The following is a 16,131-nucleotide window of genomic DNA, read 5'->3' on the forward strand; positions in this document are numbered from 1 at the left end:
ATGTGATATATTACCTGAAATGCATGATGAAATCCCACTGAAAATAACTTGTGCTACAAAAACATGAGGAGAAAGGGGATTTGATTACTTTCATAGTCTCACTGGTAAGACTTTATGGAATTTTCCATGTCAGAGTCTAACGACTTATTCTATGAAACTCCCAAATTTGGATGGGCTTCTTTAAAGAACTCAAAATATCATAGGCCTTCCTTTGGCATTACTAAGCCCTTTAGGAATTCTGTGTCTCTCTCCCCTTTTGTTTCTCTGAAGAAAAAATACTCATGTGCACATTTTTTAAACTTCAAGGGGTTCACAGAACTCTTGAAAATATGGACATCAAGTTAACCCCTATATACAGTAATTTGAAAGCACATCATCAGCACTTATAAAACCTACTGCTAAACAAAGCAGTAAGAAATTTTTCTGGACGCTGTTCTCTAGGGACTGGAGAAACTTCAACAAAAGTTTATTAGCAGGTTATCCTGTCCTTCATAATACAACTGTCATATTTGGGGTATTAAATTAATATTAAATGTCAACTATTTTTGTTTCATTTTGTTTTTTAGATTTTATTTATTTATTTGATGGAGACAGTGAGAGAGGGAGCACAAGCCAGGGGAGTGGGACAGGGAGAAGCAGGCTTCCTGCTGAGCAGGGAGCTCAATCCCAGAACCCTGGGATCATGATCTGAGCCGAAGGCAGATGCTTAATGACTGAGCCACCCAGGCGCCTCAGTGTCAACTGTCTTTTATTAATAATAGCGGACATTTATTTGGTGCTTATTACGCATGTATTAAATACTGTTTCTAAAAGCATGAGTGTACCATCTCAAGCTTCTTAACAATCTGAAACAGGTACTATTATCATCATTACAAGAAAAGGAAGACACAGAGAGGTTAAGTGACCCAAATCACGTCGCTGGTCTATCTCCAGAACCTATGCTTTTAATTACTTCATATAACTAGCACTCATTTACATCTGGTTGTTCTTAATTACTTTGTGTATCACAGTGTTGCCCTCAGGAATCAAATCCCACCTGAAGCTGCAAAGGCAGAGTTATGACAATAATTAAGTGCTAACCACAAAACACCTATACCCTCTTCTCCTTCCAAGATAGTATTTGTAGGCAAAGCCAGTGATAAGAGGTTGATGAGAGAAAAAAGGAAAATAAAAAAGCTAAATGGTCTAGCAAGCACAACTGGAGATTTAAAAACCAACTGTGAACATGAGAAAAGACTTGGATTTATGTCGGCTTCATTACCTCCACCCCCACCCCAGAATAATGTCTAACTAATATAAACCTGGTAACAAGGCAAAGAAAGAAGACCTCACGAAAATATGTTAGGGAAAATTAAGAAGAAAGGTAAGAAATCTAATTATAGTAGTATTAGAGAAATGTAACTTCTCTAGAAGTTAGATTTCTTAAAAGATGTCTTAGGTTTCAAGCATCATCAGGAAGGATCAGGAGTGTTCTTTTAGCTAATAATCGTCCCCAAGGTCTTGGCATTTCACTTAAACCAAATTAAGTTAGTGTAGTAATTTCAAGGCCTTTCATAAAAAATACTTACACAAAGCAAGAGCTTTGGATCTGCATGAATGAGTTTTACCATGGACAAGAGAAGATACTTATAGCTTCTTGTCTCCAGGTCTGTAGGTTTCTCTTTAAATTTAAGGCTTGTTACTTTTTCTTTAAATGTAAGACTCTAAAAATAAAAACAAAAACATGTCATCACCTTGTAAAAATCAGACATCAAATTCAAGATAATAGCTATCTAACTTTGAAGAATAAATCCATTATAAAAAAGCTTTGTTTTAAAAAACAAACATTTTATACCACCATACGTGTGGTATGAGTACAAGCATCCAAAAGTAAGTATGAAGTTAATATTATTAAGCTTAAAAAACAAATGAGAACTATTTCTGCAATATTTATATTATTCTTATTTATAATTTATCTAATAAATTTATTAAAAATACTAAACTCTTTAACTATCAAGTTGACTCCTAAGTAAAAGAACAATTTTCCAAAATGTGTAAAACATTAGGGATAAAAAACTTAGTCTACAGCTCTCACAGATACATACATTGAACTATTCATTTAACAAACATTTGTCCCACACAAATATACAACAAATATTTCATATAATCTACATTAATTTTAGTAAGATGCATTGTTAATGCGCCACAAGAAATGAAAAACCATTATCAACTCTTAAGACACCAGACAAATAAAATGTAGTCCCAATTTCAGAGAGGTTGAAAACTAAGAATAAGTGTTTTAGACTTGATGAAATACGCTACATTGGCAATCTCTGTAATTTAAGTTTAAGTTTTGCTTTTTCCTTCAATGGCATCGCACCTCTGTCAAGGTATAGAATGCATGTATTTTGCCTGAAGAACATTAGTAAAACAGAGAAAGAACTCTTTGACAAAGACAAGTCATGAAAAATGTGCTTCAATTACAGAGATACTATGATAGATGCTGTGCTGATACCATAATTATGAAAGCTATTCTACCAAAAATCTAACAGTTACCTTCTGGACACAAAACCACCTCTTCCTATTGTTATAAATCATTTCACCCTCTCCTTTAAAAGGACATAGAAATACCAAGTTCTGACACATACGCCTTTATTTATTAATGTTTTTAGTTTTAGGTGTACAACATAGGGACTTTTTATATACATTCCAAAATGGTCACAGTAAAGCTAGTTACAATCTGTCACCATACAAAGTGGTTACATTACTGATTATATTCCCTATGCTGTGCATTACATCCCAAAGTCTTATAACTGAAAGAAAGTACCTCTTAATCCCCTTCACCAGTTTTGTTGACCCCCCCACCCCGACTACCCTCCCTTCTGGCAACTGTCAGTTTGTTTTCTGTATCCTTCAGTCTGTTTCTGTTCTTTTTTTTTTTTTTAAGATTCCACATATAAGTGAAATCATACAGTATTTGTCTTTCTCTGACTTATTTCACTTAGTGTAATACCCCCAAGGTCCATCCATATTGTTGCAAATGGCAAGACTTCGTTCTTTTTTATGGCTGAGTAATATTCCAATGTGTGTATAAACCACATCTACTTATCCATTTGTCTACTGATGGACAGTTACGTTGCCTCCATATCTTGCTATTGTAAATAATGCTTCAATGAACCTGCATGTCTTTTCAAATTAGCGTTCTTGTTTTCTTCGGATAAATACCTAGGAGTAGAGCTGTTGGATTGTATAGTACCTCTATTTTTAATTTTTTGAAAAACCTCCATATTGTTTTCCATTGTGTCTGCACCAATTTATATTCTGACCAACAATGCACAAGGGTTCCCTTTTCTCCACATTCTGCCAACACTTGTTATTTCTTGTCTTTGTTCTAATTATTCTGACTAGTGTGAGGTGAAATATCAATGCGGTCTTGAATTGTATTCCCTTGATGTTAGCGATGTTGAGCACATGCTGGGCATCTGTATGGCTTCTTTGGAGAAACTGTATATACACAGATAAAGGCTATCCAGCATCTATGCACCCATAATAAAAGTGTCTAAGTAAATGAGTTGCCTTTCAAGGTAAAAAGTGAAGATGCATATCTGTAAAACACAGCCACAGTGTTAAGATGCATATGTTAGTCTGTCCAAAAAACTGAAGGGTTTTGGTCTTCAAAGGGGAAAACAGCTATCTAACATACACATTAAGGCTCAAGAATGTCACTCCAGAAAAGAAGCACAAGACTTACAAATACTGTATGCTTTTATATTTATAATCCCATTGCAAATATCTTACCAAATGTATTTAATAAATTCTAGTTTTACTGTTTGCTCGCATTAAATTCTATTCTTTTTTCATTTTAGTCATGCTAATACCTTAGATCAAAGAGATCAACTTCCATGATACAAATTTACTAAGTTGTAACTTAGCATAACTGCTCTTCCCTGATACAGCCATTATACCAGAACAAAGAACTGAGAACGATTAACAGATGTAATAGCTATCTTAGTCAGTAATCATTTTCAAAAGTTAATAGTTCAATTATGTCATCTCTTAATCTCAGGTATCAGCATACAAATTTTATTCCAACACTGCTGCCTAATACAGAGTAAGGACTTGAAATGGTTGAATAAAGTTTTCAAATCAAGTATTTTTCTATTAATGACCAGTAGGGGGTTATAAAAAATCAGGAACAACAAGCTAAAGAAGAAATGTATTTTTAACTAGAAATGTAAGAAAAGTCCACTCATTAATTTACTGACTGGCCTTCCATACTACAGATTAAGAACCTAAGCTGGTACATGCTCTTTGCCAAATAAAAGAAGTGGCCATTCCCAGGAACAAATTCATTAATCAGAATAATCAGCTGCCTCTTAAGGGCCTAAACCATCTGTTAACTTATTTAAGGCTGTGACTAAATTACAGGCATATAAAATCATTTGCTGAGCCAGGATCTCCTTAAGAAGCAAAATGTGCATAAATTACCCATATTTGTGAAAATGCATATATCTATTGTTAATCGGCTACCTTAGTTTTAAAACAGTAAAGGATTAGGCTAAAAAAAAGTATTTCAAACTTTTAAAAATACTGCAAAAGTATAAAACGGAGAAGCTATGGCTCAATGTTAATATGGAAAGACTAAAAGGTTTAAATGCCAAAGAGCTCAATCCAAGATAATAATGCAATCTTAAACTATATTAGTAGAAACATGGTATGCAGGCACAGCAGGTTAACGCCATTCTTTAACTCTACGACATCTGGAATGCGAAAATCAGATCTTAATATGTCATTTTAATTGAAAAAAAAAAAGTATTAGATTGAATTCTTTCCAAAAGAGAAGCAAATCAGAGGAGGGTTTTAAAAGCAAATTAAGAAAGAAATTCATTCACTCATTCAACAAATATGTGCTAAATGCTTACTATGTGCCAGATACTATTCTCGGGGCCAGGAACCCAGTGTCTGACAAGCCAGACAGAGCTCCTGCTTTACTCAAGCTAATGCACAAGTGAAGGAAGACAGCTGAAGAACTGGACAGACACTGAAATGAATGTGAACTATTCATTCATCATGTGACTATCTGTCACTCATTAAACATTATTTGTGCAGATCAAGCAATACACACACACACATACCCCGCAAGCTTTTAAAAAAAGCTCAAATAATAAAATCCCTCCCAATGCTAAATCATTGAAAACAAAAAGAAGCCTTAGGAGTACAGGATAACTTCACTGAAATATCTGCAAGGCCATCTTAATGGAAGAATCAGAAGTGTTCTATGGAGCTTCAGAATAAAAGAGAGGGTCAATGATGAATGGGAGTGACAGGGAGATGAGTCCAAGTTGCTTAAAGAAAAACCTTCAAGTTGCTCTTTCCAGGAAATACATCCACCTCCAAAATACAGGGTGGTTTATAAAGGCTTCTTACAGATGAACTCCGTGACTGCTACTTCTGCAGCAAGACAAAGGCTCAGGTTTATCAGAGACATGGATCATCTGAAGCAATGCAAAGGAGGACAAACCACTGAGCACGTCCTGTAATACAGTGGCTCTCTACTGAGGGCAGTTGTTCCCAGGAGAAAGTGGAAATGTCTGGAGACATTTTTGGACTAACAGGACTGCTACTGCTGACATGTAGTGAGTAGAGGCTAGAAATGCTGCGAAGCATCCTACAACATATAAGATAGTCCCTTCCAACAGACCCCTACAACATTCCAAAATATCCAAATCCTGATGTCACCTTTAAACCATGTATGTTATGAATTTCTGCATTTCCAGCCTTGATGGCCACCTGTAATGAGCTCTTTACTAGAAGTTTTCAAGGAAAAGCTAGAAGACTGGCAATTCTGTGAGAGAAAGCACCTTCTCTGTTTAGTTCGTCATGCTTCTCCAGTGTTAACACTATGCTTGGCAGCTTGTAGAAGAGCTCAATATTTTCACATTTGTTGTCCGACTAACTATTTACTCACCAGGTTTAAGAGGGGTAAGAGTCACCTTAAGGATAATCTAAATCATAAAATTTTATTATTCTAAAAAATTATTTCATATTAAATCTGTTACTTTTTCTGGTAAGAAGATCAGCCAGAAAGCTCTCCTTCAGCCACTATGTACAATTATATACATATCTATATATTTTATATATGTATGAAACTTTGTATGTGTATGTATACACACATATGTGTACATATATACACATACAAAATTTCACACATATATAAATATAAACAGCTTAAGAATGATTTTGCAAATCAAATACATATTGAACTTTCAGAGAATAATAGGAAATAAAGATTAAATTCTTATCATAGGTGTCCTTGGACCAAAAGTCTAGTTATAGCTTTGTGAAATAACTTACAGTAATACAGTATGTTGCTCTTAGAATCAGTTACTAAGTAGAGCTAAGAAGTAAAATAACTTCTAAATATTGGGAACATTTCCAGAGTACCAATCAAATTTTGTCTTCATTCAAATAATAATTTAGTTTCATTTTCTTTCAGTTCTCATGCACAGAAAATTAAATTGCAGATGTCTGGTAAACTGGATATGGAAATTAAAATGGAAGTGAATATTGATTTTCTATCAATTTCTATTACTGGAGGCCATTAATATTCTACCAGAGGAAGTAGAGAACTTAAAACAAAAAGTCAAATAAATTTCTAATTTCTAGAAGATATTTAGAACAAATAATTTTTAAGCAATTTATTGTAATGCATTTTCCAAAACAACCTTTTAAATGTCTAGTTAAGTGACATTTCAGTAACCATTATCTAAAATTAACCTCCAATTAACTTGGATTGAAATTTTCAATTTTCTGAAAAATTAAGTACTTGGTATCACAAAAAGTCAACTAAGAATAACTTTGCATTTTATTTACTTAGTAAAATATAATTGCCATGTTCTTTGGCTCTAATTTTTTAGACTAAATATCCTCAAAATGTATGGTATAGCAAACTTCTCCATTTGAATGTCTGAGATAAATAATCCTGAGAAACAATTACTGATGACCAGATAAGAGTGAACTATAAGTGTACTAAGCCATAATATTTTATTGAGTAAAGGAACTTGGGAAAAGAGAAGCATGCCAGGGAGGAAGCTGTTTAAATTACAAGTGTAAAGTGGCTAATTTACTAGATAAAACCAATAGGTAAAAACATGCTACATTTTCAACTGAAATGACATGATGTGACTTTAACAGTAACTATACACAGAAAAGTCAAAGAAACCAAGGACTTTTCTGAGGTAGTTACAATGGGTCATACTTACGGCCACAGAAGCCCACTGCCATGCAAAACAGTGACTGGTTGGCATCTGATCATGTGAGCGACAGCAGCCAATAAGAATAGAAAATAAGAAGCAGAAGACAAAGCACCACCAATCAATGTCAAGAGCTGCCATGTGTAACACTCCTGCTATACATAAATACCAAGAAATGATTTCTACAATCTGTAACTGTTTAATTTGGTTCCATATGAGTTTTAAAATTCCATTTAAGAATATTTATGTTAGATACCTAATTTAAAAACACTCCTTTTACTAAGCTAAACACAAACTTCACTATCAAAGTGCCTATCGTTTTTAGGCACACAAAGCGTATTTGCTGAAACATGAAATACTTTTATTTTAAATAAAAATCTTTAATTTCCTGTACGCAATGTTCAGCATTCAATGGGCAAAAACCGTGCATTAGTAGAAACAGTCACTCTAACCTAGGAGTCAGGCTTCCCTTACTCATCCCCAAAGATGAGGAACAAAACCAAAATATTGACTCATTAGGAAAAGTTATAGGAGAAAGAAGATGAAAGAGACAAGACAAGGAAGGAAGGCAAGAAGGAAGAAAGAAGAGAAACTAACATTTTTAACAGCATTTTGTGAGAAAATTCTAAGAAAAATAAGTTCAAACCACAAAAATAGTGAAAAACAAATACCATTCACCAGCATTCCAACAATACTGCAGTATACAACATGCCACACTTGTAGAAAATAAGGGACTCATTTGATTTTCAATAATAATTTTTTTTTTAAAAGGCAGGAATAGGACAGACACACTGAAAATGCAATAGGAAAAAAGTGGGACTCAAATTCATGATCAATCTTACCGGTGCCATTCGTATCGCTGGGTGTGCTCCACAGCCCTGCACTGCTTTATGAAGTGTTTCACCAAACATGTTTCGAAGCTCAACTGAGTGACAGTACACGGCATCAATCTTAGGCCACCAATCCAATGCAGACTGGAGAAAAACAGAGACCATAAGAGAGGAAAAGTACAAATGTGCATGAGTTGTACACTCTGGTTAACACTGTATCCTTATGTTTTATCCTTCTGTGAAAATCTTTCTGAGACCATGCAAACACACACCAGGATTTCCAAAGTCTTCAAATAATATCTTTAATCCAAACACTAAACCATACATTTATTTTAAAATATAATAACGAACATGAGACAAACTGCCACTTCATGTACATGAGCATATGACACTGTCTTTTCTACCTGACAAGCTAATGAATCTGAAAAACAGTCTTTAGAGAGCTAATTCTGTAGCCAATCTTTTTTTTTTTTAAGTTTAACATTTTATACATTTCAGAAACATATGCATATAGAGATAGTATATATTTTCCCATGTAAGAATGCTACTATCAAAGCTTTAAAAAAGATTAGTGGTTCAACACAATGTTGAAGGAACATGTGGCAAACCATCACTTATATGCCTACAAACAACAATGATAAGTACAACACAAAATTAGTAAATGAGAAAAAGCTATTAGTAAACCTATAATCTTAAACTGATACGCAATGATGGTACAATACACAAAAAGACTAATGATCACCACAAAGACAAACTGATCATAGCGAAACAGATTTAAAGGTAATAATATTATGTAAATATTTATCTATTTCAGTTTCACCTGTTTAGCTTTGATTCTAGTTTCTAGTGCCTTTTTTATTTGAATAGTGCCTAATTTAACTTTAAAATTAGTTACTATGTTATGAAAGTCACTAAAGCTATAAAGTCTATCAGTTAATACAAGAATGGATGAATTTTCACTCCATATGGAGATTATACAAGGCATGGGACAACTTCAGACATAGGCTTCCAACCTACTACATTGCCGCTCCATAGGAAGCACCTGAAAGAATGAACTAACACAGGAAGAGGACATAGGGGGTCACACCCTATTCCAGGGTTTCTTCTCATTCAAAATTCTCCACTTCTAATTTCTGCACCCGTAATTCTCAGACTATTCTAGGTAGCATCAAGTTATATTATCCTAATCTAAAATTAGAATAGAAACTCTAATTACTGGATAATAAAGTATACAATCAACTTATAATACACAATTTGAATACTGAACTCTATAGGAAGGGACCCCAAAGCTGTGAAGAAAGAAATAAATTCTCTTTGGGTAGTGTGGTTTTTTCACCTATTCCCCCAACTCTTGCTTTATTTAAACTAGTTCCTAACAAATATCAAATTTTAGTTTAATTATGTAATGGTCTCTTTAAACTCTGGTCAATTTAGTCATTTGACTTGCCCAAGCAATCAACACAGATTGATTTCCATATATTTACTAATTTATACAGCTTGTGTTAACCAGCTTAAGGCAAAAAAGTATGAATGATCACAAAATACACTGAGATAAGGGACGTAATCATTCTCCTAACCCCATAATATCTTGTCAGAAACTAATAACTAAAGAAAGATGCATCCCATATAACATCCTATCCAAACTATTATGCTGTATCTATAGTTATTAAAATCATCACAGTACCAGATGCATCCTATAAAATAAGATTTTAACTTAAGATTTAGTGATTTTCGTAACTGCCATTTTTCATAATATAAAATTTATTCATTTTAATGTAAAAGTTAAAGATAACACTTTCAAATAAAATATGCACTAAAAACTAGGCATCATGTAGTTGGCAAAAATTATAGTGTTTTGAGCAGTTACTAAATGTGTCTCTTCTGAAACTAGTCAACTAAAGTAGACATTCCTTTTTTTCTCCTTAAAACACTAAGTTTATTGCCAAACAAATGGCAATACTTTTATGAATACATAGTAGCAAACTATGGCAATTCTTCAAGAGATTACTTAAATAAATTTTCAAGTGCCTTGAAGAGAACTTATCCAACCTCTCGGAAGGAAGAGATCATGTCATTCTCAGTATGCAAGCTATCTGTAAGGGAACTACAACTGCCATAAGGAAAAACCCAGAATACTAAAGACTGTACAGCCACAGCATGTTCCGCTGATTGCTAAGGTATCTGGGTCACATATATGTTATTACTATTTCTTTAATTTCCCAACTATAACAACACATCTAATTTAACCTAAAGGAAGCTAACAAAGATTAAGTACATAACAAAGATCTTATAATTCACCTCTTATTAGCATGCCATAATAAAAAAAGTGACAGCACTATGAATACCATTTTCAAAGCTGACAAAACTTCACAGTATAATAAAATTCAAATAGTGAACAGATTTTCAGATTTCTTAGGAAGGAACAGAGTATTTTAGATCTAAACACTGTACTTAGTTCAGAAACTGAGTATGAATATGTTTCTCAGAAAGAAACAAAACAAAACTGCAAATCACTATCAAGTCTACATAACCCCTCAAAAACATATCACTAAAACTTTTGACATTGTGACAGTAAGAAACAAAATCTGTGAATCTGGCTAAAGAATGGAAGAAATGAACGTATGAGGTGTATTGAACCAAGAATCAATGAAAAGGAAATCTTACACTATGAATAAATTTAAGTTTAGGAGTCCAAATATCTAAGAAAAAACTTCATGGAATTTCAAGACAAAGTATTTCCATAAGGGTCTTCAGAGAGACTCTGCAATGGTCATTCCATCAATCTGCTAGTTACTTTATAAATAGTCCTTTTCGGTCAGAAAGTACTTCAGATTCAGTATCCATTAGCCTTAAATCATAGGAAAGAAAAAACCCAGCCCTAACAAGAATGAATTTATCAAACATTCTATATGATAAAGTATTATCCTCTAAAGTATACCTTTAAAAGATACTTTACAGACTCAAATTTATGCTTTTTATCAAGCTATGCATTAAAGGTTACTGATGCTGAGTATTGAGCTTTGAAATACTTAGCCAATACAGGTTTTTCTTTATGAAAACAGACTGCATATTGACGTGACCTCTGGTACAGACACACTCCACCTTCACACATGCAGTACTCATCGGAGTACAGAAGGATAACACAGCCACTTCACCATGTACATGGAGGCATGCACGAAGTACCACTCCAGGCATGCTTAAAACCCACAGAGGAGCAGCTCAGCCACTTACAGCAGTGCCAAGTCCATGCTTGAAAGTGCTCTATATATTCAATTGTAGACAAAAATATTTCACAATTAAAGTAACTAGCCACAAAGTATCAAAAAAGTATATACTCGGGTTTATTAAATACAAGTTGTCAGTATTTATGTAAAACCATCCACTCTAGTAAATGGAATGCTTTTAGTATTATAAGTCAAAGAAAAAATTAATAATATTTCAATTCTGAACTACACATAAACCTTGGGGGGAATCATCATTTTTTTTTTCTTTCTTAAAATGGCCTTGAAAGTAAACATTGAGGATACAAGGTCTTGGCTCCTACCCTGGCAAAAGTAAAGTAAAAATCTTTTAAGTTTTTAATACAAACTTATACCTTATCTGCAATCAGATTCATAAAGCTTTCCCTTTTGGGATAGCTATAATTTTAACCTAGAATTTAACCCACAGATCCTCAACTGAGCAACATATCATTACCTCAAGGCATTTTAGTTGTTCAGAATGTCTGGGGATGGGAGGAGGGAAGTGGCCCAAACGGCATTTAATGAAATGAGGATCAGGGATACCAGGCATCTTGCGATGTACAAGGTAGTGATGCACAACAAAGAACTGCCCTGCCCAAAATGCCACTAGCACCCCACTGAGAAAAACTCAATGTGTCACTGAATAGATTTAGAGTTCTTTTTCCCTGACAGAAATGGATAAAAGAAGAGAAAACAGGAGCGCCTGGGTGACTCAGTCGGTTAAGCATCCGACTCTTGATTTTGGCTCAGGTCATGATCTCAGGGTCATGAGACGGGAGAGCCGAGTTAGGCTCTAAACTGGGCCTGGAGCCTGCTTAAGATTTGCTCTTTCCCTCTGCCTCTGCCCCTCCTTCTCTGAAAAGAAAAGAGCAGAGGAGAGGAGAAGAGGCAGAATTTGGTTCAATTCAACACATTCAAGCAAATGAATGAAAGGAGGAACTTTTAACTCATCAGAGATATACTCTTTAAACTGGAATTTGATTATCAAGAGGGCAAATATACCTAAGTAATCAATGATTAAAGCCCTTTCTAAGACAACCCTCTCAGGTCCCATCCCTCTTTGGGAGCTTTGTACTATCAGCCAATAAACTTTGCTTTGCTGCCCACCAATCAATCAATCAATCAATCAGGCCTCTTTTTTAAGGGAGAATAAGAAAAAGTTGACAATTTACATGTAAATGGATTAAAGTAGAGCTTGAGAACCTTCAAAATACTATTGTTCTTGACCAAAGAACAGAATTTGGCAGAATTTTTAAGATTAGGAGTCTAAATATTGAAGAAAAACTTAATGTGATTTCAAGACAAATTATTTCCAAAACTATCTTCAGTAGACTTTGTAATGATCAAATAGTTAAAACTTCATGGTCCAAATCTGATAAGGTTTCAATATCATTCTACTTAATGTATTCACATCAGAGCCCAAGGTTTCACAAGTACCTTATTTTTTCTGATATGCTTCTGTATCAGATCAACACCTCTATTTAAGCATGCTAATATTTCATTTGTTTAAGGAAGACTAAAAAGTATAATCAATTATGATCTCACCATTTTTAAAATGTATCATACTAGCCTACACAATAAATAGTTAACTACTTTTAACTTAAATGGCAAGGTGACAAGTCAGAATATATCAAATGCTGGGAAAAAGCTAGGAGTATTAAAATAATATTTAAAGAATCTGGGATGAAAATGTTCAATTATATTCTCAGTGGCACTGTTCTCAAGTGCTTTTGATGCAAATAAAATATTTTAGGCTTAATCCTTCCAAAAGATCCTATTAACTCCACTTTTCTCAATAAAGCCCCTCAGGTCAAACTGAATATGAAAAATACAATTGTTTATCAGTTACTAGATATAATCACTTGTGAGAAATCTCTCTACATCATACATCTAAATTCAAAACCTTTTATAAACCAAAAATGTCTTTCTTAAAAAGAAATAAAAAAGTAAAGAAAGGAAGAAAAAAAATTTTAAGTAATTTAGCAATACCTTTTGGACTTACATTGGTGATGATTCGATGGAGTGAATTTACCAGCACATAGTGAAATGTAGAAGGGGAATTCTGAGCCAGGCAAATCTACAGGGGCAAAGGAAAAAATTGTATACGATTTCTGTGAGAAAAATATTCAACACAAATGAGGATAAAAAGAAACAGGGGAAAAAAAGTTTTTAAAAAACAGAATAAATTCTTAAAGTCTTAAAATTAACATTGATATATAATATTGAGAAATACAAATTCATCTTTCTAGTCTTTTCACATTTACAAAGAAAGGATCAACAGTATCAGTAAACTTAACTGGATAAAAACCAATGCTCTCACCTTAAAGTGTTGGTTGTTGTGAGGGCTTATACGAAAGCAAGAAACAAGGCAGTCAATCATTAGATCCACATCTGCAGGCTGACTGCCTCTTGAGAATGGTTTACTTGGATTAAAAAGCAGGTTCTATGAAAATCCCGAAAGAAAAGCCTTTAAACAATCATGCAGTATTTTTTTTTTTTTACTTGTATTTAATATCAACAGGGCATCCACATACATGGAAATAACACTCAGTTGCCAGAAGCACAAAGCACTAACGCTGTGGTTCATCAGTGTGATAAAATTCTTACTATACCAGATATGGTTCCTTTCAGGCCCCAAATTCTACATTATTTTAAAACCAGGTCTGAATATTTATGATAACCTTTAAGAAAACCAGTTAATTCTGTGTTTTCATCACATTCTAAGCCAATTTAGTCTGAGTTAACACAGAAACAACAAAAGCAGGTCTTATGAACTTACATTCCAAGAGGATTCAGAACTTCAGCATTAGCAATGATCTTTGACAATGATTAACATAAAAATGCTTTACTACAAGTTTAATTTTCCTTTAGTTTTCTTAAAGTTTGTAGTAAAGAAATAACAAGCATATTACCTTAAGATCAACCACCATGGACTGAACTAGTAGGAAAATGACAGAGTTATCTTCCCAATTGATGTAAGTACTTGCTTTACACAGTTTCACACAGGCAATTGCGGCACTCTCCGTCAGCTGCCTGCTTCCGCCATGCCCGGCAAGTGCTTTTCGTAGACTGTCCAGAAACAACTTCTATAGAATTCAAATATAGAAAGAAGTTTCTAGTTAATTAACACGCAGTTTCTAACATATCAGACTTGTCTACTAAAATAGTAAATTATCAGCTTGTAAAAATTATATTCTAAAACTACATCATTGTGATTTTTACTTCTACAATTTAAGCAGTTGTCATCATTTACATGTTTCTCAAAAAAAAAAATTCTGTTCTTCACTTTCTTTGCTGAATTATTAAAGGAACTTAGGACACAGTCCTTCCCAAACAAGATAGTTGACTTCTCAACCCTGAATTCACTGATAATATTCTCTTTCTAAATATTTCTAAATATTATACTGTGGTGGTTGTGGTCTATGTCAAACCACTGATCCTTTTCTAAAACTCCAGGCTATATTCAACATTTATCCTTCCAACAAAGGATATATCCAAGGCTCTTCTACTGCTCTAAATAAATTCTGTTCCTCAAAAAAGTTATCCAATCTTGCGATCTCAAGCCCTCTTTGCAGCTCACTAACAAATTTCTCCCTCTGCTTTTCTCCTAAATGAAAATCACACATCTCAACTTGTATGTATTCTCAAATATGATGTGTCAGCCAAACTGATCAAACAACAGCAGAATATATATTCTTCTCCGGTACACATGAACAATATCTAGGACAGACCATATGTTAGGCTACAAAACAGGTCTTAATAAACTTAAAGAGACTGAAATCATATGAAATATTTTTCCCGGGGCACCTGGGTGGCTCAGTTGGTTAAGCATCTGCTTTCACCTCGGGTCATGATCCCAGGGTCTTGGGACTGAGCCCCACATCTGCCTCCCTGCTCAGTAGGGAGCCTGCTTCTCCCTGTCCCTCTGTAGCTCCCTGTGGTTGTGCACATGTGTTCTCTCTGGCAAATAAATAAAATTTTTTTAAAAAAAGGAAAAAAAAAAGAAATATTTTTCCTGATGACAATGAAAACTATAAATCAACAGAAGGAAAACTGGAAAAGTTCACAGGTACTTGAAAATTAAACACCACTGTAAAAGATAAGAAATCACAAAGAAAGTTAGAAAATATCTTGAAATAAATCAAAGTGAAAACACAACATCAAAAATGGGATGCACCAGAAAGTGCTAAGAGGAAAATTTATAGCTAGAAACACGTTAAAAAGAAAGCTCTCAATTCAATAACCTAACTGTATACCTTAAGGAACTAGAAAAAGGAGAGCAAACTAAATCCAAAGCTAGCAGAAGGAAGTAATAAAGATTAGATCAAAGACAGAGGACAGCAAAACGATAGGAAAAAAATCAAAATTGAAAGCTGGTTCTTTGAATGGGTCAAGAAATTTGGGAGACATTTAGCTAGATTTAAAAAAAAAAAAAAAACCAGAAGATCCACATTACCAAAAATCAGAGCTGAAAGTGAGAACAATACTATTTTTTTAAAAATAAAAGATTATACACTATGGAGTTATTATGCCTCCATCAGAAAGGATGAATACCCAACTTTTGTAGCAACATGGACAGGACTGGAAGAGATTATGCTGAGTGAAGTAAGTCAAGCAGAGAGAGTCAATTATCATATGGTTTCACTTATTTGTGGAGCATAACAAATATCATGGAGGACAAGGGGTGTTAGAGAGAAGGGAGTTGGGGTAAATTGGAAGGGGAGGTGAATCATGAGAGACTATGGACTCTGAAAAACAATCTGAGGGGTTTGAAGTGGCGGGGGGGTGGGAGGTTGGGGTACCAGGTGGTGGGTATTATAGAGGGCA

The 16,131-nt window shown here is 34.1% G+C and overlaps 1 protein-coding gene across 7 annotated transcripts in view; it reads right to left on the minus strand.

Annotated features, from left to right (window-relative positions):
* Positions 1-16,131, minus strand: part of NF1 (neurofibromin 1) — a 252,360-nt gene that overhangs the window by 154,081 nt on the left and 82,148 nt on the right. For 5 of the 7 annotated variants that reach the window (XM_059379759.1, XM_059379760.1, XM_059379754.1 and 2 more), the window contains exons 9-14: positions 14,217-14,390; positions 13,625-13,747; positions 13,307-13,381; positions 11,294-11,323; positions 8,075-8,206; positions 1,569-1,703 (exon numbers count right to left, since the gene is read on the minus strand). In XM_059379759.1, coding sequence (XP_059235742.1) covers positions 1,569-1,703; positions 8,075-8,206; positions 11,294-11,323; positions 13,307-13,381; positions 13,625-13,747; positions 14,217-14,390 — 669 coding nt within the window. The remainder of the gene's footprint in view (positions 1-1,568; positions 1,704-8,074; positions 8,207-11,293; positions 11,324-13,306; positions 13,382-13,624; positions 13,748-14,216; positions 14,391-16,131) is intronic. The other 2 variants (XM_059379758.1, XM_059379756.1) reach the window with 1 other exon arrangement.

The sequence above is a fragment of the Mustela nigripes genome, chromosome 16 (genome assembly GCF_022355385.1).
Source record: "Mustela nigripes isolate SB6536 chromosome 16, MUSNIG.SB6536, whole genome shotgun sequence".
Lineage (NCBI taxonomy): Eukaryota > Metazoa > Chordata > Mammalia > Carnivora > Mustelidae > Mustela > Mustela nigripes.